A 25385-nucleotide genomic window follows, 5' to 3' on the forward strand; every position below is an offset into this window, starting at 1 on the left:
GGAATCCGCTAGCAGAAATCAATTGAGGTCAACGGTAAAAAAAATTCCGCCCGACATAGTTTTCGTGGGCAATTTGCGCAGAAATGGCTGATAAACCCTTCACTTCTTTCTCCCCCATGTCCGCGCGCAATAAAAATTCCGCGCAAAAATAAAAAAAAATTTTTTCCAACCGTAAATTTTTCGGCATGAATTACTCTTCATTTACTCTGTGTGAACGCACCCTTAATATGCAACAGATACGCACTGTAACCAAGTGAAATCTGAAGTCTTCCACTGCCTAGCAATTGTTTACAGGAACATCACTATTGCCACCGATGGCGGTGGGAATTGCTATTCGTGCACTTTCCAAATATCTTCTTGCAACAGACTCCAGAAATAAGTAGGTGGGCAGAAATGATATTTGAGGAGGCATACTGAGGTGGTAAGCAATGCTGGGGAGCAAGACAAGCTAGCAGCCAGGAAATAGAGGGAGCCATTAGAGAGACCAGGAATGACATGGGGAGCCAAGTCAAGAACAAGGAATTAGACAGGGAGCCATGTATTGGACCAGGATTGAGATACGGAGTCTGCTAGGGACCAGGATTGAGATAAGGAGTCAGGCACTGGACTAGGAATGAGACTGGAGGTCATGCTGGGGACAAGGAATAAAAGAAGAGCCATGATGGAACCTGGATTTAGATGGGAACCATGCTTGGTCCCAGGAATGAGATAGGGAGTCATGCTGTGGGCAACAGCTATCTCTGTATGCACATTCATACATGGAAGGTTGAGTAGGACTGCCCACTGTCGTAGGACTACCCACTGTCATTGAGTAGGACTGCCCACTGTCATTGAGTAGGACTACCCACTGTCATTGAGTAGGACTGCCCACTGTCGTAGGACTGCCCACTGTCATTGAGTAGGACTGCCCACTGTCGTAGGACTACCCACTGTCATTGAGTAGGACTTCCCACTGTCGTAGGACTACCCACTGTCATTGAGTAGGACTGCCCACTGTCGTAGGACTGCCCACTGTCATTGAGTAGGACTGCCCACTGCAGGTAACGGATAAAATACAAGATATTTATCAACCTGTTCAGCTTCTCCTGCTCTATAACAAGCATTTTCAACATAACAGATTCCCTTTAAGAAAGTAGAGATCTAAAAGCAACAAAAGCTCAGCTAAGAAGTTAAATGGGTACTCCGCCGAAAAACATCTTATCCCCTATCCAAAGCAGCAGGACCCCCATGATCCTTTGGATAGGGGATAAGATGTTTTTTGTATCCCTTTAAAACCTGACTGCAAAGCCTCAGGATGAAGACACACCACACATGTCTGCAGCAAAGAAGGTAGGTTTACTGCGGGTTATAGTGCAGGTGAACATCATTAAAATGAGTGTTCACTTTAATAGGTCTAATATTGCCTGCTGAGCCCAATGGAGGCGGGGAGGCAGCTCGCTGTGCTCCCCTGCCTCCTCAATATTTCCGCTCTGCACACCCATTTATATGCAAATGTGTTCACTTTCACGTCGCTAGGATCTGAGAGCCTGTGGGAAATATCGACGAGGCATGGGAGCACGGTGAGCCAGTTCCTGCCTCCATAGTACACAGCACTAGAACAGGAGATTAAATGGACATAACTTTGGCAACACTGGACCTGGACATATTTAAATTTCCATTTTCTGACCGCTATAGCTTATTTTTACATACACCAGGCTATTTGAGGGCTCATTTTTTGTGCTGTGATCTGTGGTTATTATCGCTACCATTTTGATGTTGATCCAACTTTTATTTATTCCATTCGCTTTTTATGTCATTTTTTTGGGAGTGTGGAAAAAAAAAAATTTTTTTTTTTTTTTATGTTTACCCCTTTTACCGTGTGCTTTTGTTAAAGGGGTACTCCGCCCCTAGACATCTTATCCCCTATCCAAAAGGATAGGGGATAAGATGTCAGATCGCCAGGGTCCCGCTGCTGGGGACCCCGGGGATCGCTGCTGCAGCACCCCGCTATCATTACTGCGCAGAGCGAGTTCGCTCTGCACATAATGATGGGCAATTAATGGGCCGGAGCATCGTTACATCACGGCTCCGCCCCTCGTGACGTCACGGCCTGCCCCCGTCAATACAAGTCTATGGGAAGGGGGCGTGGCGGTCGTCACGCCCCTGCCATAGACTTGCATTAAGGGGACGGGCCGTGATGTCACGAGGGGCGGAGCCATGATGTCACGCTGCTCCGTCCCCTGTATCGCCCGTCATTACGCACAGAGCGAACTCGCTCTGTGCAGTAATGATGGCGGGGTGCCGCAGCAGCGATCCCCGGGTTCCCCAACAGCAGGACCGTGGCGATCTAACATCTTATCCCCTATCCTTTGGATAGGAGATAAGATGCCAGGGGCGGAGTACCCCTTTAATGTTATATTTAAATAGTTTAGACATTTCCCCACACAGAGATACCAAATATTTTTATGTTTTTATTGTTTACTTTTTTTAGTATCTAAAAAATGGAAAGGAAGGGGGATGATTTTAATTTTTTACTATGGAAGGGGTTAATACTATTTTTTTTCTCCTCTCTACACTTTATTAGTCCACACAGAGGACTTGTATGAGCCCTTATTAGATGGCTCACACAGATCAATGCAGAACCTGATGATGTACTGTATGGATCCATTAAAGGGGTACTCCGGCGCTAAGACATCTTATCCCCTATCCAAAGGATAAGGGATAAGATGCCTGATCGCGGGGGTCCCACCGCTGGGGACCCCTGTGATCTTCCATGCTGCACCCAGTTAGAATCAGTCCCCAGAGCGTGTTCGCTCCGGGTCTGATTACTGGCGATCACGGGGACGGAACATAGTAACGTCACGGCTCCGCCCCCCCCCCCTCCCGTGTGACGTCACACTCAGTGCAAGCCTATGGGAGGGGGCAACTGTCACGCCCCTCCAATAAACTTGCATTGAGAGGGCGGAGCGTGACGTCACACAGGGGCGGAGCCGTGATGTCACTATGCTCCGTCCTTGTGGTCGAGATGGACTCAGCCTGAGGACCTCCAGTGGTTCCAAAAGCCGCTAAAGGTGGGTGCTGTATGGTAGATCCCGGGGGTACCCAGCAGCAGGACCCCGGCGATCTGACATCTTATTCCCTATCCTTTGGATAGGGGATAAGATGTCTAGAGGCGGAGTACCCCTTTAAATATGTGCTCTATTGGTAGAGCCTGCTACAGACAGCATCTATTAATAGCTGCACATCGGCAGCTACTGAGGCTTAGGTAAAAGCTCCGGCCGCCAGGACATATGACCCACAGCACCACCAATGGATACCTCTAACATGCATTTAAATGCCGCTGTCAACTAAAAATATATAAAAATGTAATAAAAATACACTAGAACTAGAGTATTCTCACTGAAATCAATGGATTACAGATTTAAATATCCATTTTGATAACATTTCCAATGTAGATAGATTTCACAGCAAAGACCCGACCTGAGATCTTCTCCTTCATTGTGCCATACATACAAAAATGACAGCTGATCCTGCCAATCTCTAGGAAAACGGCTGACACTCTACTGCATATAGGGGCGTCCCCTAAGGATCTGCAGGATTTCAGCAAGCCTGATGCTTTGCTCCTTTGGGAGATAAAGGGTGCTAGAAATACAGTATGTAGCAACATTGTAATTAGAGATGAGCGAACTTACAGTAAATTCGATTCGTCACGAACTTCTCGGCTCGGCAGTTGATGACTTTTCCTGCGTAAATTAGTTCAGCCTTCAGGTGCTCCGGTGGGCTGGAAAAGGTGGATACATTCCTAGGAAAGAGTCTCCTAGGACTGTATCCACCTTTTCCAGCCCACCGGAGCACCGGAAAGCTGAACTCATTTATGCAGGAAAAGTCATCAACTGCCGAGCCGAGAAGTTCGTGACGAATCGAATTTACTGTAAGTTCGCTCATCTCTAATTGCAATGAAAGGTCAGGAAAAACAGCTCTCTCACCAATATTAGCTTCTTTTTGGAGACAAGCAGTGCCAGAGGTCTGTGGCAGCTGCTGATCTCCTAGCTCTATTGTAACAATAAGAGCATATGGTGAACAAAGGCTGACTGAGGCTGCTTAGATACATTTGCATTAGATACAACCCGCCACCAATGGGTGCGCTAGGCAAGTACAATATCCCGGTTTATTAGTGGATCCCTACGTATATGACGTGTAAGTGGACTGTGATGTCACGGTCTATTGGAAGGAATGGCAGCCTTCTCTAAGAAACTCATTGTTTGCAGCAACAGCTGCAGCACATGGCTCACAATACAGTCTCCAGCGCTTCTGCACAAAGCCAGGAAGTACAGGCTCTGGGGGGGGCACCATTTCACCAATCTGGGCATAAAGGGCACCATCAATGTATGAATGCCAACAAGACACTGGCTCCCATTATATGTTAAATGGGAAGTATACAGGACACCCATCAGATCAGGGGCTATATGGCTCTCATGCAGGATTGCCTTGTTTAATTGGGATGTTTGTTTATTTATTTATTTATAGATACAATGTCCCCAGTAGGTTCCTATAGGAAAAGATACAGCACAAATGCCAGAATAATAGGCATACTGCACGAGTAATATCCAAAACCTGAAATACTGCACTGTGTATAGGTCCCAACCAGGGTGCCTCCAGCTGTGGCCAAACTACAACTCCCAGCATGCCCTATCGGGCATGCTGGGAGTTGTAGTTTGGCCACAGCTGGAGGCCCCCTGGAAGAGGTGATCACATCTGCCCCATTGTTTCCTATGTGTTCCCATAACCTCACGGATCGGGTCGTCGTAACCTCTAGACTGCGATCACACATCCTGATACGAGATCGCATTGTGTGTACACGGGCATTGTGGCTCATCCGATCACACAAGCAGCCGCGTGCGCTATTATTCCCTGTTATCAGCCACTGCAGACAGGGATCGCGATGTTGTCTCACGTTACACTCTCATTGATCCGGATCAGACTTGCAGAGCATTCCTTATGTAACCCAATGAATGTTACCGAGGTCCCAGGCGGGGGCTGCGATCAGAACAATGATGCACGGCAGATGGCGCACTGCGATTCGATCGTACGATGGCCCCCGACCTACTCACCTTTGCCCTCTTTCTACGACTCGTGCGCCGTCCCTCGGGGGTCTCGGACTGCCCCCCATCTGCTCCGGCCATGATCCCTACTACTGAGGAACCTCCATGATGTTCTGCCCCCGGAGAGGCCCGCTCCTTCTTCCTCGGGGTCCTCTCCAGGGGCACCCCGGTATCTGGCGAGGCCATGATAATAGAAGAAGACGATGAGGAGGAGGAGGATGAAGAGGAGGATGCGGGGGGCTGAGACTCGGCGCCGTTCTCACCACCCCCGCCGGACTCGGACTTCTTAGCAGTAAGCATCGAGTTGAGATGGCGGCTTTGGATCAAGGGGAGGGGCCTACGAGAGGGTGGAGCTTGTGCGAGGATGATGGGTGGAGTAGTGGTCGCTAGACCTGAACACCGGTGGTCTGAGCCTTGTGTCTGTGGGCAATGGAGGCACCAGGACCTAGGCACGCCGCGCTGGACGACGGGAGCGCGCTACAGGCTCCGCCCACCGCTGGGCGTCCGCCACGACTGTCCCCCCGCTGCTTGGTACCTCACCTGCCACTGAAGCGGCTGCCCCCGGGCTCTGGGCAGAGGAGGGTGGACACGACTGGCCTGGAGCGCGCTTAGGCCACAATACACAGCCCCATACTTCCTTGTACGTCATGTGGAGAGGTTACAGGGGTGCTTCTGGCAGGGAGGTCTCCCTGGGGGGCATGGAGGCCGCGGGGAGGGGGCAGGTGACACACATATGTATATAACGTGTGTGTATAATATATATACATACATACACACACACCATACCACTGCCAACGGGAGCCCCCAGAACTTTACCCCTTGCACTAGTGCCTCCATACTTCCTGCTCGATTTGCAGTCTGGTTTCTGTGCAAAGGTTTTAAGACCTCATTCACATAGTAGCGTTTTCTTTAGGAGAAACATTATGTAACTATCGTCCCCAGTGAAGTGGAAATTCATGTTATTAAAACAAAAGTCCATGTTAAAAAAGAAGAGAAAAAAAAAACCTGCTCTGTCATATCTGCATCATTGTAACCAGAACGACCACAGCTGGGCACCCTATGGATCCCATTGAGATGGCTGGTGGAAGAGTCCTGTGAGGATGCACTACCTGTAGATAACAGCATGGGGGCAGAGCGGAGTGTGCAGCCCCTTCTAGAACCTACCCCTGTATATAACCTATCAAAGCCCTGACTAGAGACAATGAGGGAGATGGGAAGCTCTCTGTCTATCTCTGTGGATAGGAGGAGCACAACCCTAAAAAGCCTATTGCTTTATATCTAATATCTGTAACACATATAGGGCAGGAGCTTGTTTGTAGGGACAGCAGTCAGTGATCAGTAATTGTTGTGGACCCTGGGAGAGAGGAAAAAAAAAGTGGGCGGGGCCACCACAGCCTGCCATGTTTTATAATCTAGTGGAATCCCATGGCAGCTCTGAGCTGGTGTAGGTTTCTGAGGGGGTGCACAGGCAGCCACAGAAGCACTGGATTGATTAGGAGGTCAGCGCCTGCTCATTAGGGCGATCACCTCAGTTCAAGTGGGGTTCTCCAGCTGCGGCACCCCGCCATCATTACTGCACAGAGCGAACTCGCGACGGGCGATACAGGGGCCGGAGCAGTGTGACGTCATGGCTCCGCCCCTCATGACATCACGGCCCGTCCCCTTAATGCAAGTCTATGGCAGGGGGCGTGACGACTGCCACGCCCCCTCCCATACACTTGTATTGACGGGGGCGGGCTGTGACATCACGAGGGGCGGAGCCGAGTCGTAACAATGCTCTGGCCCCTGTATTGCCTGTCATTACGTGCAGAGCGATCTCGCTCTGCGCAGTAATGATAGCGGGGTGCTGCAGCAGCGATCCCCGGGGTCCCCAGCAGCGGGACCCCGGCGATCTGACATCTTATCCCCTATCCTTTGGATAGGGGATAAGATGTCTAGGGGCGGGGTACCCCTTTAAGGGGGTGAAAAAGGGTTGAAAGTTTGTATGGAAGTTGTCATATTTGAAGCTAGAAGCATGAAGCTTTGTTTTTGGGCTAACAATTAGAGATAAAGAAACACGTGTTTTAACGTTTTCTAAAATTCCACCCCATAAGGGGTGAAACGGGGGTTCAAAGTTTGTATGAATTAACCCCTTGCCGCAGAACGAAGGGTATACCCAGCGCTGCAGCACGGGAGGGTTGTGAAGCGAGCTCAGGAGCTGAGCTCACATAATACCCGCACGGTCCCGGCTGCTATCAGACCCCTCTCATTCTCTTCTAGACCCTCTCTTCCCTCCTCAAGATCCCTCTGTCCTCCTCCTCCAGTTCCCCCCACACCCCTCAGACTCCTCTGTTCCCCCAACCACCTCTTCTCTTCACACCCCCCTCCCCCAGGCACCTTTGTCCTTCCCCCAAACTCCTTTGTCTTTCTACAGACCCCTATGTCTACAGCAGCAGGCTGCCGACGGAATGGTTCACACTATGGAATTTCCTGGCTGGCAGAGGTTAAATAAAAAATGGCAATTGTACGGCCCGGGTTTGCTTGTAGTGCCCTGTTTGTGGCTGCCACATGTGTTTGGAAAACCGAAAACAGACAAACATGCAGCTTTACACAATTTGTCTTCCACCTAAAGGTTTATCCAGAATTAGAAAAAAACTGCTTCTTTCTTCCCTTAACAGTGCCACGCTTGTCCTTAGTTTATGTGTGGTATTGCAGCTCAATTCTAAAGTAACTTTTAATACCACACACAATCTGAGGACAGGTGTGATGCTGTTTTAGGAAGAAAGCATGTCTGTTTTTCAAATCCTGGACAACCCCTTTTAATGGAAGTTACACATATTACGTAAAGCAGCTGGCTCGATTCTTTTCAGCTTCCAAACCCTGTATGGCAGCCACAAATAGTCCAGAAGGGCCCTGGAAGAGATGGTAACAAGATAGGAATATCCCTATAGGGTACAGTCACACATGCCAAATTTTCTTCAGCTGATTTTGATACCTATTGAAATCAATGGGTAGGAAAATATGCAGCAGCAAAATGCAACAAGTGTGACCCCTACCCTTAAAGGGCTTCTCCAATTCTGAAAAAATATATTCTCTATCCAGCATAAAGGTGTAAAAAATAATCCTTTATTGAAGTGCTATAGCAGAAAACAAATTACAAATGTTTCTACTTGTGCATTCTGCACTTTAATAAAGGAGGTTTTTTTTAACCCTTTTTTGATAATTTAAGCCTGCACTTAGTGAAGTGAGATCTGTGCGGTATAAGGAGGGTTTTATCCTGGAACAGGTGACCTGATTTCTTTCACCGTTTGACATCTGTGAGAACAGAATCCACAGTGCATATCATTTGCAAATTTCATTCTGCCTGGATATTAAAGTGCGGAGCTGGTTTTAGATCTGCAGCATGTCGTACTTTGCATAATATAGATATTACAGATATTATTATTGATTTCAATCAAGACAAAATCAGCAATGAATCTGCAATGAAATGTACTGTTATTCATTTTGTTGTGGTTTACTCTCAGATCTGCATCAAGATGTTGGTTTCATACTCATGGGGGGATTTATCAAAGTTGTCTATTTTCCGGGTCAATATAGAGCAACCTACATAGCGTAAGGCTGGTCTAGTGTGCGCCTAATTTATCAAAAGTCGCACGGTTCTTGATAAATTCTGCGCACGGACTTCGGGATCTACGGTTTAGACTGTATTTAAACCTGCTTCAGTAGTCCTTTAAAGAAAAAGTCGCATATAGACTGCAACTTTCTGTGTGACAATTTTAGACGGGAAAAACACAGAAAGTCGCAGTCTAAATATATGCGACTTTTTCATTAGAGGATTATTAGTATAGGATGCATTCTAGGCTATTTTAGACAGAAAAATGCATTGGTGCTGAATTTATCAATAGCGACTTTTTGGCGAAAATTTGCATCTGGCGAAAGTACCCTGAAATGTCAGACCATGCTGAAGCAGGTTTAAATACAGTCTAAACTGTAGATCCCGAAGTCCATGCACAGAATTTATCAAGAGCCTTGCGACTTTTGATAAATTAGGCACACATTAGACCCGCCTTACATGCAGCTAAAAATCAGCATGATTCAGTGTGGTTTTGCAGCTGGCAATTTATCTACAGTAACGCTATGGCTATGTTCACATGGCGGAATGTCTGTAGGAATATTCCGCATGGACATTCTGCTGCAGGAGAGTTCTATTGATTTTAATACGATTCTGCTGCACCGTGCACACGGCAGATGTTTCTGCTGCGGAAATCTGGATTGCGAAATTGACTATTCTTTCTGCGGATCAATTGCCGTATATGAGACAGCACATTTCCAAGCAGTCCTGGTGCCCTCCAGTTTATTCTAATGTGCTGAATGTCCATCTGTGTTTTCCGGGCGGACATTCTGCACTCTTTTGGCCGTGTGGACCCAGCCTACAGATCTTTCAACCATAAATGTAGACTGAAATTCTGCAGAATTTCTGTCTCATGTGTTCATACACTTAAAGGGATATTCCTGGTCCAGAACATGGTATTTAAATAAGGCTATCAAGTTAAAAGGGGTTGTGCGCTGCCCTGACTTTCCAAGCTCTGCTCACAGCGTCCGGAAGTTCATTACTCCGAACGCTGTGTGCGGGCTTCCGTGTTCGCGGCTGCCGGGCGTGGTGTCACGCCCGGCCCCTCGTGACGTCTCGCCCGCCCCCTCAACGAAAGTCTATGGGAAGGGGGCGCAATCGCTGTCACGCCCCCTTCCCATAGACTTTGGTAGAGGGGGCGGGCGAGACGTCACGAGGGGCCGGGCGTGACGTCACGCCCGGCGGCCGCGAACACGGAAGCCTGCACACAGCGTTCGGAGTAATGAACTTCCGGACGCTGTGAGCAGAGCTCCGAAAGTCAGGGCAGCGCACAACCCCTTTAATGTGTAATAAGCAGAAGGGCAACTCTAAGCAACTTTGACAAGGAACAAATGTCATGGCTAGATGTTTGGATCAGAGTATCACGAAAATGGCAGGTTTTGTGGGATGTACACAGTGTGCAGTGGTTAGTACCAGTCTGCTTGTAGTGGTGGATTTCCTGCAGAAGAAATCCACTGCTACGAGCGGACACACAGAGCTACACTGCCCTTAGTGACTGTCATCAGTGCATCCGCACCGTGAAATACACTGCGGATTCGCCCTGTATGACCCTGCCCTACAGGTTTTGATAAATCTCCACCATAATCTTTTACATCATGTGGAGGCCTGGGTGTGTGTGTGTGTGCATCATTTACCATGGGAACCAGGATGCTCTGTGGAGAAAAACGGAAGCTGGCAGAGGCAGTGTGATGCTCTGAATAAGGTTTGGCTGGGAAAACTTGGGTCCTGGAATTTATGTGGATATTACTTTCACATGTAACTCTTACCTAAATATTGTTACAGACCAAGACAATGGTCTCTTTTAGCAGGATAATGTGCACACTGAAAAAAAAAATAATAATTTGAGATACATAATAAAGAGTTTAACCACTTAAGGACCAAGGGTGTACAGGTACGCCTTTGCTCCCGTGGTACTTAACCCCTTAAGGACTTAGGACGTAAGAGTACGTCCTAAGTCAGGTCCCTGTCTATAACGCGGGGTCCCGGCGGGACCCCGCGTCATAGCGGGATGGTCCCGGCGCCTATTCACAGCCGGGACCCGCGGCTAATAGCGCGCGGCCGCGATCGTTCGGCCACGCGCTATTGACCCTTCCGATGCGGCGCTCAAAGCTGAGCGCCGCATCGAAAGTGAAAGTAAATGCTTCCCGGCTGCTCAGTCGGGCTGATCGGGGTCATCAAGATAAAATCGTGATGCCCCGATCAGCTACCCGGAGAGAAGAAGGTCCCTACCTTCCTCCGGCGATGTCTGGGCTCTGATTGATTGCTCCATGCCTGAGTTACAGGCTGAAGCAATCAACCGCCGATTACACAGCTTGTTGCCATGCAACGGTAAGGCAACAATCTGTGTATACAATCAGCCATTGCAAGCTCATAGGTCCCTATAGGAGCTATGAGCTCGCAAAAAAAAAAGTGTAAAAAAAAGAGTTAACCCTTTCAGGTATTCCCTTCTGAATTAAAAGTTTAGATCACCCGGCATTTCCTAGTAACAAAATAAAACAGTGTAAATAAAAATAAACATATGTGGTATCGCCGCGTGCGGAAATTATAATTATAAAATTATAAAAATATATCGTTATTTAAACCGGACGGTCAATGGCATGCGTGCAAAAAAAATTCCAAAGTCCAAAATAGTGTATTTTTGGTCACTATATCATGAAAAAATGAATAAAAAGTGATCAACAAATCCGATCAATACAAAAAGGGTACCGCTAAAAACTTCAAAAAATGAGCCCTCATACGACCCATACGCGGTAAAATAAAAAAGTTATAGTAGTTATGATTTTTTTTCAGAAGTACGACAAAATCAAACCAATATAAGTAGGGTATCATTTTAACCGTATGGACCTACAGAATAAAGAGAATGTGTCATTTTTACCGAAAAATGTACTGCGCAGAAACAGAAGCCCCCAAAACTTACAAAATGGCGTTTTTTTTTTTCAATTTTGTCCATTTCGCCGTAGATTTTTGGGTAAAATGACTGATGTCATTACAAAGTAGAATTGGTGATGCGAAAAATAAGCCATCATATGGATTTTTAGGTGCAAAATTGAAAGGGTTATGATTTTTTAAAGGCAAGGAGGAAAAAACGAAAATGCAAAAATGTGAAATCGCTCAGTCCTTAAGGGGTTAAGGACCAAGGGCGTACCTGTATGCATGTGGGAATATCTATCAGCAGGCACCCCGTGCAATGTCGGGAATTCTCACCGGAGATTTGCGCGGATTCCGGGTCTATGGTGACCCGGAAAATAAGGGGGATCGGGGTTGTCCAAGACACCAACGATCCCCCTGAAGGGATAGGAGTTAGGTGGCAGGGCCACCCCTCCTATCCCTGCTATTGGTCATCTAGAAGCGACAACCAATAGCAGACCGGGGGCAGGGGGGTTAACTTTCGGTTTCCCCGTTCTGCCCACCCACAATAGGCGAGGCAGAACTGGGAAACCAACAGAGGATTGGCGCCGAAGATCCACTTACCCATCCAGCGGCAATCAGCGATGGTGATCAGCGGGCGGAGATGTCGTGCAGCTGGATCCTACGGAAGCCGGTGAGTTGCCTAGCAACATCTGGAGGGCTACAGTCTGAGACCCCTATACAGAGGTCTCTAAACTGTAGCCCTCCAGATGTTGCCAAACTACAACTCACAGCATGCCGACAGCTGTTTGCTGTGTGGGCATGCTGGGATTTTTAGTTTTGCAACAGCTGGAGGGGTACAGTTTGGAGATCACTGTGCAGTGATCTCTAAACTGTGGCCCTCTAGACCAGTGATGCCCAACCGTGGTGCCGCGGCACACGTGTGTGCCGTTCAGCACTGCCCGTGGTGCCGCGGGATTTTGCCGTGATTTTTTTATTTTTTACTATTATTTTTTTTTAAATGTCCCGCCCCGGCCTGACGGCGCAGGGGGGAAGGGAAGTCTGCATGCGCACTGCGCACACAGCGTCCCCCTGCATCTCCTGTGTTCCCCTGCGTCTGCCGCGTGACCCGTGTTCCCCTCCTTCCCCCTCTGTTCCCTGTGTCCCCCGCGTCCCCCTCCTTCACTCTCCGTCTCCTGCGTCCCCCTCCCCCTTGCGGCGCAGTGAGCCGGATATGGTGCCCTGGGGCGGAACGAGCTGCACCTGCGCCGGACTCCAGTGCCTCCTGTGGAACTGCAAGCTGCGCGGGCCGGCTTGCTTAAGGTACCGTACCCTTTTCACCCCTCTGTTCACCTTCTCAACGCTGTCTAAATCCCCCCACCGTCACCCAGGTCCACCCTCTACCCCCCCCCCTGTCAGCCATGTCTGCCTTGTCTACCTCCCTGTCCATCTCTATCACCCATGTCCACCCCCCCCCTGTCACCCATGTAATCCCTCCCTGTCACCCATGTAATCCCTCCCTGTCACCCATGTCCACCCTCCCCCGTCCCCCAATGTCCACCCCCCCCTGTCAGCCATGTCGGCCTTGTCCACCTCCCTGTCCATCTCTATCACCCATGTCCACCCCCCCTGTCACCCATGTAATCCCTCCCTGTCACCCATGTAATCCCCCCCCCCGTCACCCATGTAATCCCCCCCCCGTCACCCATGTCCACCCCCCCGTCACCCATGTCCACCCTCCCCGTCACCCATGTCCACCCTCCCCGTCACCCATGTCAACCCCCTCAGTCACCCCTGTCCACCCCCTCAGTCACCCATGTCCACCCCCTCAGTCACCCAGGTCCACCCCCCCTGTCAGCCATGTCCGCCTTGTCCACCTCCCTATCCATCTCTATCACCCATGTCCACCCCCCGTCACCCATGTAATCCCTCCCTGTCACCCATGTCCACCCCCCTGTCACCCATGTCCACACCCCCCCTGTCACCCATGTCCACACCCCCCTGTCACCCATGTCCACACACCCCCTGTCATCCATGTCCACACCCCCCCCTGTCATCCATGTCCACACCCCCCCCTGTCATCCATGTCCACACCCCCCCCTGTCATCCATGTCCACACACACCCCCCCGTCACCCATGTCCACCCCCCCCTGTCACCCATGTCCACCCCCCTGTCACCCATGTCCGCCTTGTCCACCTCCCTGTCCATCTCTGCCACCCATGTCCACCCTCCCCCGTCACCCATGTCCACCCCCCCCCCTGTCAGCCATGTCCGCCTGGTCCACCTCCCTGTCCATCTCTGCCACCCATGTCCACCCCCCCTGTCACCCATGTCCACCCCCCCTGTCACCCATGTCCACCCTCCCAGTCACCCATGTCCACCCTCCCAGCCACCCATGTCCACCCCCTCAGTCACCCATGTCCACCCCCCCTGTCAGCCATATCCGCCTTGTCCACCTCCCTGTCCATCTCTATCACCCATGTCCACCCCCCCCCTGTCACCCATGTAATCCCTCCCTGTCACCCATGTCCACCCCCCCTGTCACCCATGTCCGCCTGGTCCACCTCCCTGTCCATCTCTATCACCCATGTCCACCCCCCCGTCACCCATGTAATCCCCCCCTGTCACCCATGTCCACACCCCCCAGTCACCCATGTCCACCCTCCCCGTCACCCATGTCCACCCCCTCAGTCACCCATGTCCACCCCCCCCTGTCAGCCATGTCCGCCTTGTCCACCTCCCTGTCCATCTCTGTCACCCATGTCCACCCCCCCTATCACCCATGTCCACCCTCCCTAGTCACCCATGTCCACCCTCCCCGTCACCCATGTAATCCCTCCCTGTCACCCATGTCCACCCCCCCTGTCACCCATGTCCGCCTTGTCCACCTCCCTGTCCATCTCTATCACCCATGTCCACCCCCCCTGTCACCCATGTAATCCCTCCCTGTCACCCATGTCCGCCCTCCCCTGTCATCCATGTCCACCCTTCCCTGTCACCTATGTCCACCCTTCCCTGTAACCCATGTCCACCCTTCCCTGTCACCCATGTCCACCCATGTTTACCTTCCTGTCACCCATGTCAACCCCCCATCACTCATGTCCACCCGCACTCACACATGTCCCCCCACCTATCATCCCCGTCACCCATCTCCATCCCTCCTCTCTCCCATGTCCACTCTCCTGTCATCCATGTCTGCCTTGTCCACTCCCCTGTCCATCCCTGTCACTCATGTTTACCCCCCTGTCTACCCCCGTAGTCTACTGTCACCCATGTCCACCCTCCTGTTCACCCATCTGTCCCTTTGTTACCCCAGTCCACCCCTCTCTGTCACTCCTGTCCCTCTTTTACCCCCTTGTCCACCCCTCTGACCCCCTGTCCACCCTCCTGTCACCCATGTCCACCCACACTCCTCTATACCCCTCTGTCACCCATGTACACTCCTCTACACCCCTCTGTCACCCATGTACACTCCTCTATACCCCTCTGTCACCCATGTACACTCCACTACACCCCTCTGTCACCCATGTACACTCCACTACACCCCTCTGTCACCCATGTACACTCCTCTATACCCCTCTGTCACCCATGTACACTCCTCTATACCCCTCTGTCACCCATGTACACTCCTCTACACCCCTCTGTCACCCATGTACACCCCTCTGTCACCCATGTAGACTCCTCTGTCACCCATGTACACTCCTCTACACCCCTCTGTCACCCAAGTACACTCCTCTACACCCCTGTCACCCAAGTACACTCCTCTCTACCCCTCTGTCACCCATGTACACTCCTCTCTACCCCTCTGTCACCCATGTACACTCCTCTACACCCCTCTGTCACCCATGTACACTCCTGTACACCCCTCTGTCACCCATGTACACCCATCTATCACCCATGTACACTCCTCTACACCCCTCTTTCACCCATGTACACCCCTCTTTCACCCATGTACACTCCTCTATACCCCTCTGTCACCCATGTACACTTCTCTACAACCCTCTGTCACCCATGTACACTCCTCTACACCCCTCTGTCACCCATGTACACCCATCTATCACCCATGTACACTCCTCTACACCCCTCTTTCACCCATGTACACCCCTCTTTCACCCATGTACACCCATCTTTCACCCATGTACACTCCTCTACACCCTTCTGTCACCCATGTACACCCATCTGTCACCCATGTACACTCCTCTACACCCCTCTGTCACCCATGTACACCTATCTGTCACTCATGTACACTCCTCTAAACCCCTCTGTACACTCCTCTACACCCCTGTCACCCATGTACGCTCCTCTACACCCCTGTTGCCTATGTACGCTCCTCTACACCCCTGTTGCCCATGTATGCTCCTCTACACCCCTGTCACCCATGTATGCTCCTCTACACCCCTGTCACCCATGTATGCTCCTCTACACCCCTGTCACCCATGTATGCTCCTCTACACCCCTGTCACCCATGTATGCTCCTCTACACCCCTGTCACCCATGTATGCTCCTCTACACCCCTGTCACCCATGTATGCTCCTCTACACCCCTGTCACCCATGTATGCTCCTCTACACCCCTGTCACCCATGTATGCTCCTCTACACCCCTGTCACCCATGTATGCTCCTCTACACCCCTGTCACCCATGTATGCTCTTCTACACCCCTGTCACCCATGTATGCTCTTCTACACCCCTGTCACCCATGTACGCTCTTCTACACCCCTGTCACCCATGTACGCTCCTCTACACCACTGTCACCCATGAACACTCCTCTACACCACTGTCACCCATGTACGCTTCTCTACACCCCTCTGTACACTCCTCTACACCCCTCTAAACCCCTCTGTCATCCATGTCCACCCCTCTACACCCCTCTGTCACCCAAAAAAGCTTGGCGCCTAATAGGTTTGTTTTGCAGGTTTAACGGTGAAGAAATGTGTGTGGAAGAAATCGTGATGATGGCCCAGACCAGATGGAGAAGAGAAGGCAACAATGCAAATTAGAGAAGACGTCATTGGTGAGTTGCTGTATAAAGCAGCACTTTAAACTACATACCCACTGATAAATAGATATAGTGCATTGCGTTTTTTACGTTTTTTTCCTTTTCTTTTTTCTTGCTCGTCATCCTCGGTAGCGGTGCCCCGTGGTAAAAAAAAATTCCGAGGTGTGCCCCGACCTGAAAAAGGTTGGGAAACACTGCTCTAGACCTTGCAAAACTACAACTCCTAGCATGCACACACAGCAGTTTGCTGACTGGGCATGCCGGTGCATTGCCGTGGAATGAGATTTGCCATAGAATGAGATGGTCCGCCTCCATCACATCCTATTGGCTCTCTGTTGTCACGTGACATATTTAAACTTCACGCATCGATGCGCACAGCAGTGTCAGTTTGGCTATCACAGGGAGAGGATCTCCTCACCCTGTGATAGCTGAAGCTGTACGGAGCTCTCATGGCCTCTGTGGCCCGACAGAAGTTCACACATGTACGCAGCTCATACGGCTGCCTCATTTACTGTTGATCCACAGCGATATCGGGATCCCGATGCCCGATGGCGCTGTCATCAGTGTGCGTCCCCGCGAGCGCCCCACGCCCGCAGCTGTACTCCCCGTCCCCCGCAGCTCTACTCCCCGTCCCGTTAACGCTCAGGGAGCGGGGAACAGAAAGTAAAGCATCGGGCGCAGGTAAAGTTATTCGCGTAGTGCTGCGCATGCGCAGTAGTACTTTACCTGCACCCGATGCTCTACTTTCTGTTCCCCGTTCCCTGAGCGTTAACGGGACGGGGAGTAGAGCTGCGGGGGACGGGGAGTACAGCTGCGGGCGTGGGGCGCTCGCGGGGACGCACACTGATGACAGCACCATCGGGCGTAGGAATCCCCATATCGCTGTGGATCGCTCCCTGAGCGTTCACAGGGGACGGGGAGTAGAGATGCGGGGGACGGGGAGTAGAGATGCGGGGGACGGGGAGTAGAGATGCGGGGGACGGGGAGTAGAGCGAGTACAGCTGCGGGGGACGGGGAGTAGAGATGCGGGGGACGGGGAGTAGAGCGAGTACAGCTGCGGGCGTGGGGCGCTCGCGGGGACGCACACTGATGACAGCGCCATCGGGCATAGGAATCCCGATAGAGCTGTGGATCAACAGTACATGTAATAATAGAGTAAGTGTAAATGAGGCAGCCGTATGAGCTGCGTACATGTGTGAACTTCTGTCGGGCCACAGAGGCCATGAGACCTCCGTGCAGCTTCAGCTATCACAGGGTGAGATCCTCTCCCTGTGATAGCCAAACTGAGACTACTGTGCGCATCGATGCGTGAAGTTTAAATATGTCACGTGACATCAGAGAGCCAATAGGATGTGATGGAGGCGGACCATCTCATTCTATGGCAAATCTCATTCCACGGCAATGCACCGGGATTTGTAGTTTTGTAACATCTGGAGGGCCACAGTTTGGAGATCACTGTGCAGTGGTCTCTAAACTGTAGCCCTCCAGATGTTGCAAAACTGCAAATCCCAGCATGCCCAAACAGAAAACAACTGTCTCGGCATGCTGGGAGTTGTAGTTGCGTACCTCCAGCTGTTGCATAACTACATCTCCCAGCATGCCCTTCGGCGATCAGTACATGCTGTGAGTTGTAGTTTTGCAACAGCTGGAGGCATACTGGTTGGAAAATACTGAGTTAGGTAACAGAACCTAACTGAAGGTTTTGCAACCAGTGTGCCTCTAGCTGTGGCAAAAGTACAACTCCCAGTATGCACGGTCTGTCAGTACATGCTGGGAGATGTAGTTTTGAAACAGCTGGAGGTTTGCCCCCCATGTGAATGTACAGAGTACATTAACACTGGCGGGTTTACAGTAAGTATCCTGCTTCAATTATGAGCTGCGGCAAATTTTTAGCCGCAGCGCAAACTCTTAGCGGGAAACTCACTGTAAACCTCCGCCCATGTGAATGTACCCTAAAAACACTACAGTAACACAAAATAAAAGGGTAAAACTACATATACACCCCCTTACACTGTCCCCCACAATAAAAATGAAAAACGTATTGTATGGCAGTGTTTCCAAAACGGAGCCTCCAGCTGTTGCAAAACAACAACTCCCAGCATTTCTGGACAGCCACTGATTGTCCAGGCATGCTGGGAGTTTAGCAACAGCTGGAGGCACCCTGTTTGGGAATCACTTGCACTACAAATTTTCGGGGGCTTTTTCTCCTTTTACCCCTCATGAAAAGGAAAAGTTGGGGTCTACACCAGCCTGTTAGTGGAAAAAAATTGACACGAACATGCTGGTGTTGCCCCATAATTTTTATTTTCACAAGAGGTAAAAGGGAAAAAAGACCCCCAAAATTTGTAACGCATTTTCTGCTGAGTACGGAAATACCCCATATGTGGGCATAAAATGCTCTGCGGGCGCACTACAAGGCTCAGGATTGAGAGCGCACTATGTACATTTGAGGCCTAAATTGGTGATTTGCACAGGGGTGGCTGATTTTACAGCGATTTTGACAAACACAAAAACAATAAATACCCACATGTGACCACATTTTGGAAACTAAACTCCTCAGGGAACGTAACAAGCGGTATAGTGAGCCTTAATACCCCACAGGTGTTTGATGAATTTCCGTTAAAGTTGGATGGGAAAATGAAAAAAAATTTATTTTCACAAAAATGCTGGTGCTACCCTACATTTTTCATTTTCACAAGGGAAAATAGGAAAAAAGCCAAACATACCCCACATGTGGATGTTAAGTGCTCTGCGGGCGAACTACAATGCTCAGAAGAGAAGGAGCGCTATTGGGATTTTGAAGAGAAAATTTGTCCGGAATTGAAGGCCACGTGTGTTTACAAAGCCCCCATAGTGCCAGAACAATGGACACGCCCCCACGTGACCCCATTTTGTAAACTACACCCCTCATGTAATGTATTAAGGGGTGCAGTAAGCATTTACGCCACACAGGTGTCTGACAACAAATTATCTTTCCAAAAGCTCAATGGCGCTCCTCCTCTTCTGAGCATTGTAGTTCGCCAGCAGAGCACTTGACGTCCACACATGGGGTATTTTCATACTCAGAAGAAATGGGGTTACAAATTTTGGGGGTAATTTTCTCTTATTACCCCTTGTAAAATTTGGGGGGAAACCATAATTTTAGGGAAAAATATATTTTATTTATTTACACATCCAACTTTAACAAAAAGTCATGAAATACCTGTGAGGTGTTAAGGCTTGCTGTACCACTTTTTACATTCCTTGAGGGGTGTAGTTTCCAAAATAGTATGCCATGTGTTTTTTTTCTTTTTTTTTTTTTGCTGTTCTGGCACCATAGGGGCTTCCTAAATGCGACATGCCCCCCAAAAACCATTTCAGCAAAATTTGCTTTCCAAAAGCCAAATGTGACTCCTCTTCTGAGTATTGTAGTTCGCCCGCAGAGCATTTTACGTCCTAACATGGGGTATTTCCATACTCAGAAAAGATGGGGTTACAAATTTATGAGGGACATTTTCTCCCATTACCTTTTATAAAAAATGGTAAATTTGGCAGAAAAACTGCACTTTAGTGAGAATTTTTTTTTTCATTTACACATCCAAATTTAAGGAAAAGTCGCCAAACACCTGTGGGGTGTTAAGGCTCACTGGACCCCTTGTTACATGCCTTGAGGTGTGTAGTTTCCAAAATGGTATGCTATGTGGGGGGGGGGTTCTGCTGTTCTGGCACCATAGGGGCTTCCCCCCAAAAACCATTTCAGAAAAACTCACTCTCCAAAATCCCATTGTCGCTCCTTCCCTTCTGAGCCCTCTACTGCGCCCGCCGAACACTTGACATACACATATGAGGTATTTCCTTACTTAAGAGAAATTGGGTTACAAATTTTGAGAGGATTTTTCTCCTTTTACCCCTTGTAAAAGTTAAACAACTGGGTCTACAAGAACATGCAAGTGTAAAAAATGAAGATTTAGAATTTTCTCCTTCATTTTGCTGTTATTGCTGTGAAACACCTAAAGGGTAAACACACTTACTGAATGTCATTTTGAATACTTTGAGGGGTGCAGTTTTTATAATGGGGTCAATTATGGGGTATTTCTAATAAGAAAGCCCTTCAAATCCAATTCAAACCTGAACTGGTCCATGAAAAATTTGTGAAAAATTTGAAAATTGCTGCTATACTTTGAATCCCTCTGATATCTTCCAAAAGTAAAAACATGTCAACTTTAGGATGCAAACATAAAGTAGACGTATTGTATATGTGAAGCAATATATAATTTATTTGGAATGTCTATTTTCCTTTCAAGCAGAGAGCTTCAAAGTTAGAAAAATGTACAAATTTTCATTTTTTTTCATCAAATTTGGAGTTTTTCACCAAGAAATGATGCAAGCATTGAAAACATTTTATAAATAACATAAAGTAGAATGTGTCATGAAAAAACAATCTTGGAATCAGAATGAAAGGTAAAAGCATCCCAGAGTTATTAATGCTTAAAGTGACAGTGGTCAAATGTGCAAAGTACGCTCTGGTCCTACAGTGAAAATTGGCCTGGTCCTTAAGAGGTTAAAGGTGTTGTACTGGCTCGCAAATTCTCTCAAACTTAATATGATTTAATATCTGTGGAATATGCTGGGAAAACCCTACCGTGCAACTTACCGGACTTGCTTTGATAGATCAGAAGCCTTTTGGCAGCACAAGGTGGAACTAAACAGTATTATCTTTTATTATTATGCCTGATCGGTGTGTTTTGCTGAAGGCAAATCCCACTTTAACCCCTTAAAGGGGTTAACTAATTCAATATCCACAAACCAATATTAGGGTTTTTGCATTACAAATTATATTTTGTAACAACAATTTAATTTTACCAATAAATGTAGGGCACAACGAAAAAAATTGTTTGTGGCAGAAAATGTAAAAGAAAAAAAGCAATTTTGCAACTTTTGGGAGGTTTCGTTTTTATGTAGTGCACTTTATGGTAAAACTGACAGGTTCTCTTTGTTATTTTGTTAAAAAGTATGTTTACTATTTTCCTCTCCCTATAACTTTCTAATTTGTATATGTATCAGGGCTTATTTTTGCACCAGGATCTGTAATTTGTAACATTACAAACATTTGCAGATATGTGACTTTTTGGTCACTTTTTTTTGGGGGGGGGGGGGATGTGATCTGCAATTTTGGGTATTTGTTTTACGTTTATGCCATTCAACGCACGGGACAATTAAAATTATATTTTAATGGCTCCGATTATTCCGCATGCAGCAATTCCAATTATACCAATACCAATTATTTATTTCATTGTTTTTATTAAAAAATAGGAAAAGAGGGTTATTTTTTTTCCGGGGGGAGGGGCTTTTTCACATTTGTTAACTTTTTTTTTTTTTACTTTTGTTAAGTCCCACAGAGAACTATTAATAGCAGTATATTGATTGCTAATACTGATCAGTCTTATGCACATACCAGAAGGCAGACCAGAAAAGAAGATCACAGGAGCCGGCCTCGTCATGGTAAGCAAACCTTCCGCAATCGCGATGCAGGTGGTTTGATGAGTAAACCCGATCCCCACAAATACTCCAGATGCTGTGATAAGAAGCTGGGTTAATGGCGGACATCAGCGGGATTGCAGTGATCATGAAACCTTGTGACATGCATGTACGTTGCTGTGTGCTAAGTACCAGAGCAAAGTGACATACATGTACGTGTCCTATAAAGCAGTGTTCCCCAACCCCTGGTCCGCGGACCGGTACCGGTCCGTGGATCAAACGGTACCGGGCCGCCCAAGGAACTTTAAATAATTTTACTGTGGTGAGCGAGGCGCAGAGCATTGCGCCCTCCCGAGCCCACCCATTGTGTGACAATAGCGAATCAGGGAGTGGGTCCTCCCGCTTCCTGATTGGCCGAAAGGCAAACCTAAATGCCTGAAGAATTCACACAGGTCCGCTCACACGGTTACTGTACTTACATCTACCTGCAGCAGTCTATAACGAGACTTCCTTGCGACATTGCATACGCAGCTCAGGACGTCGGGACGCTGACGTCCCGTGCGGCGCCTGTGATGACGTCACCTATCGCGCGCATCCCCGCAAGGAAGTCTCGTTATAGACTGCTGCAGGTAGATGTAAGTACAGTAACAGTGTGAGCGGACCTGTGTGAATTCAGTGTGAGATAAACTTGCCTAATATGAGGACCTGCCTGATCACCAGGGGGCAAAGCTATATTCTTAGGGGGCATAATTGTTTAAATACCGGGGGTAATATCTATCTGAGGGCCTGTATAAACCTATTGGGAAACCCTACCTGATCATCAGGTAGGGCTCCCCAGTAGGTAGACATGCCCCCAGATAGATATGACCCCCATCAGTGATGGGGATCATATTTTTCTGGGGGCCTGTCTTCATATGGGGGAGCACTACCTGATGGGGCTCATATCTATCTGGGGGCCTGTCTTCATATGGGGCAGCCCTACCTGATGGGGGTCATATCTATCTGGGGGCCTGTCTTCATATGGGGGAGCCGTACCTGATGGGGGTCATATCTATCTGGGGCTTTGTCTGCCTACTGGGGGGAGCCCACCCTTTCTATCAACTGGAGGCACATATCTATCTGGGACATTATTTAGGAACCCTACCTGCCTACCTGATAAAGGGACATACCTTCTTGAAGTGGGGGGCTACAGACTTAATATGGGAACTTACTTTTTAGGGGCCCTATCTAGCTAATGAGGTGACATGTTTAACTATTTAACAAAGGAGACCTACTTAATTAACAAGTGGGCCACTGAAAAATTATCAAACGTTTACCGGTCTGCGGCGATAAAAAGGTTGGGGAGCACTGCTATAGAGGCTATAGAGGGACAATAATAACATTTATATAGACCAACATATTCCTCAGCAACGGGGGCGTAGCTAGAAACCACAGGGCCCCGATGCGAAAAATTATACCCCCCCCCCCCCCCTCCTCCCATTTTTTTACTGGTTAAATGGGCACTCTCATTAAAACAAATTTTTGCTATTGCACTCTTTATGGTAAATAAAAAATATTTCTAATATACTTTGTTTAAAAAAAAATTTAGTTTTCTATGTTTTATTTGTGCTTAAAAAAGCTCAAGAGCACATTTTCCCCCAACTCATACACAGACTTTGGACCGAAGCCCAAACACAGGAAGTGCAGCTTGGAGGGCTATCGTGGAGTTATAGTTTTATGTCTCCTGCTGTTGCAAAACTACAACTCCCAGCATGCCCAAACAACCTTTGGCTGTCAGGGCATGCTAAGAGTTGTAGTTTTACAACAGCTAAAGGCACCCTGGTTGGAAAACACTGGCTTCAGAGGTCACTTTACGAAACTACTATGAAATGAGCGCAGGAGCTCCTGTGCTCGCTTCATAGTCATGCCGTAAGTGAAACACCCAGTTTAGAAGCAAATCCCCATAGCAAACCTCTTCTAAACTGGACGTTTCCCGAGACAGGTGTCATCAGAGAGCACTTAGACAGAAACAAACAACCTTAACTTCAGAAGCTCATAAGTACTGAAAGGATTAAGTTTTTTTAATAGAAGTAATTTACAAATCTGTTTAACTTTCTGGAGCCAGTTGATATATATATATAAAAAAGTTTTTTCCTGGAATACCCCTTTAATGGGTGTTACCTTTAATTGTAATACTGCTTGTGATGAAAATAAAAGGACTGATGAGATGAGGTCAACCTATTATGAGGCTCTATGGCTAGTGAGAAAACTGTATTTTCTTCTTAATCATCAGCATAAATGGAGTAATACTGTACTTACACTGAATTAATTGAATAAATAGCAAAGCAGTGAAACAATAAATCAGTCAATTAACCCCAATAGGGCACAAACTGATCCTCAGGGAAAATTTTCTTGTTTCAGAAATAGTGGTCCTTTAAAAAAAAAAAAAATAAGGTGGGATGCTAGAATACATATTGCAGCTCAGTGGAAATCTTCTCACTTATCTAGAGAATCACACAGATTTTTCTCTATGAGAAGTTGTATTAGATCTTATACAATAGGGAGTTTGGGGGGGGGGACATGACCACTTTGGGTAGGCTTTTTTTTTTTTTTTTAATCTTCAGACCATTGGATCCCTTTTATTCCTTATTGCATTAGGTACCTTTGTCTTTACCTTTGTTATAATTGTGCATGACCGTGATGATTTTTACCTGTTGTCCTCTTCTAGTCTCTCAGTATTGTATTTAATTTTGTCCCCACCCACCCATCATCATCTGCTTTACCATCTTGTCCTTACATGCCACCTATGTCTCCCAATAAACCTTTGTGGATCTAAAAATCAGAAAGAACCATCTGTTCTTTTATGGATTTCCACAAGACAGAAAGCAAGGATTCTATTGCAACCTCTCTCCCTACCTTCAAGAAGAAATGTTCTAACTTCAAGAAAGACTTGACACCACACCACAAGATCGGGTAGGAAGAAGAATTGCCAATTTTGACTAATGTCTTAAATGCTTGGCTTCTATAGTCCTTTAAGAACGGTTATGCACTCCAGGTTATCTTGTCCCTATGAAAATAATTTTAAATGGCAGGTGCCATCTCTCTTCAATTTAAGCAAGAAGTGCATTTACATTTTATTTGACAATATAGTGGATACCTGTGGTGGCAATAGGAGGGTGGCATAGTTCTTTAAGTGGTCACCAGTTGGCAGCCAGATACAGCAACTATAACAGTAAAGGAACAATGCCAAAAGTGAAAAATGGAATAGGACAAGAAAGACCAGATGTGAAGTGTTAAATAGAAACACATATCAGGAAGAGGAGATGCTGGAGCAAGTAACACAGCATAGGAGTACAGCCAGCAGCTGGAATGTAGTCCCAGCATACTTCCTGAATGCGAGCTGCAGATCGTAG

At 48.0% G+C, this 25385-nt stretch overlaps 1 protein-coding gene across 4 annotated transcripts in view; it reads right to left on the reverse strand.

Moving 5' to 3' along the window:
- Positions 1-5746, reverse strand: part of KDM1A (lysine demethylase 1A) — a 31004-nt gene extending 25258 nt beyond the window's left edge. For 2 of the 4 annotated variants that reach the window (XM_056557027.1, XM_056557025.1), the window contains exon 1: positions 5091-5568. In XM_056557027.1, the coding sequence (XP_056413002.1) occupies positions 5091-5381 (291 nt within the window). In that variant the 5' untranslated portion in view covers positions 5382-5568. Of the gene's footprint in view, positions 1-5090; positions 5570-5621 lie in introns of those variants that run through there. The other 2 variants (XM_056557028.1, XM_056557026.1) reach the window with 2 other exon arrangements.
- Between the last annotated feature and the right edge of the window lie 19639 nt (positions 5747-25385).

This window comes from Hyla sarda, chromosome 2, assembly GCF_029499605.1.
Source record: "Hyla sarda isolate aHylSar1 chromosome 2, aHylSar1.hap1, whole genome shotgun sequence".
NCBI classification, from domain to species: domain Eukaryota; kingdom Metazoa; phylum Chordata; class Amphibia; order Anura; family Hylidae; genus Hyla; species Hyla sarda.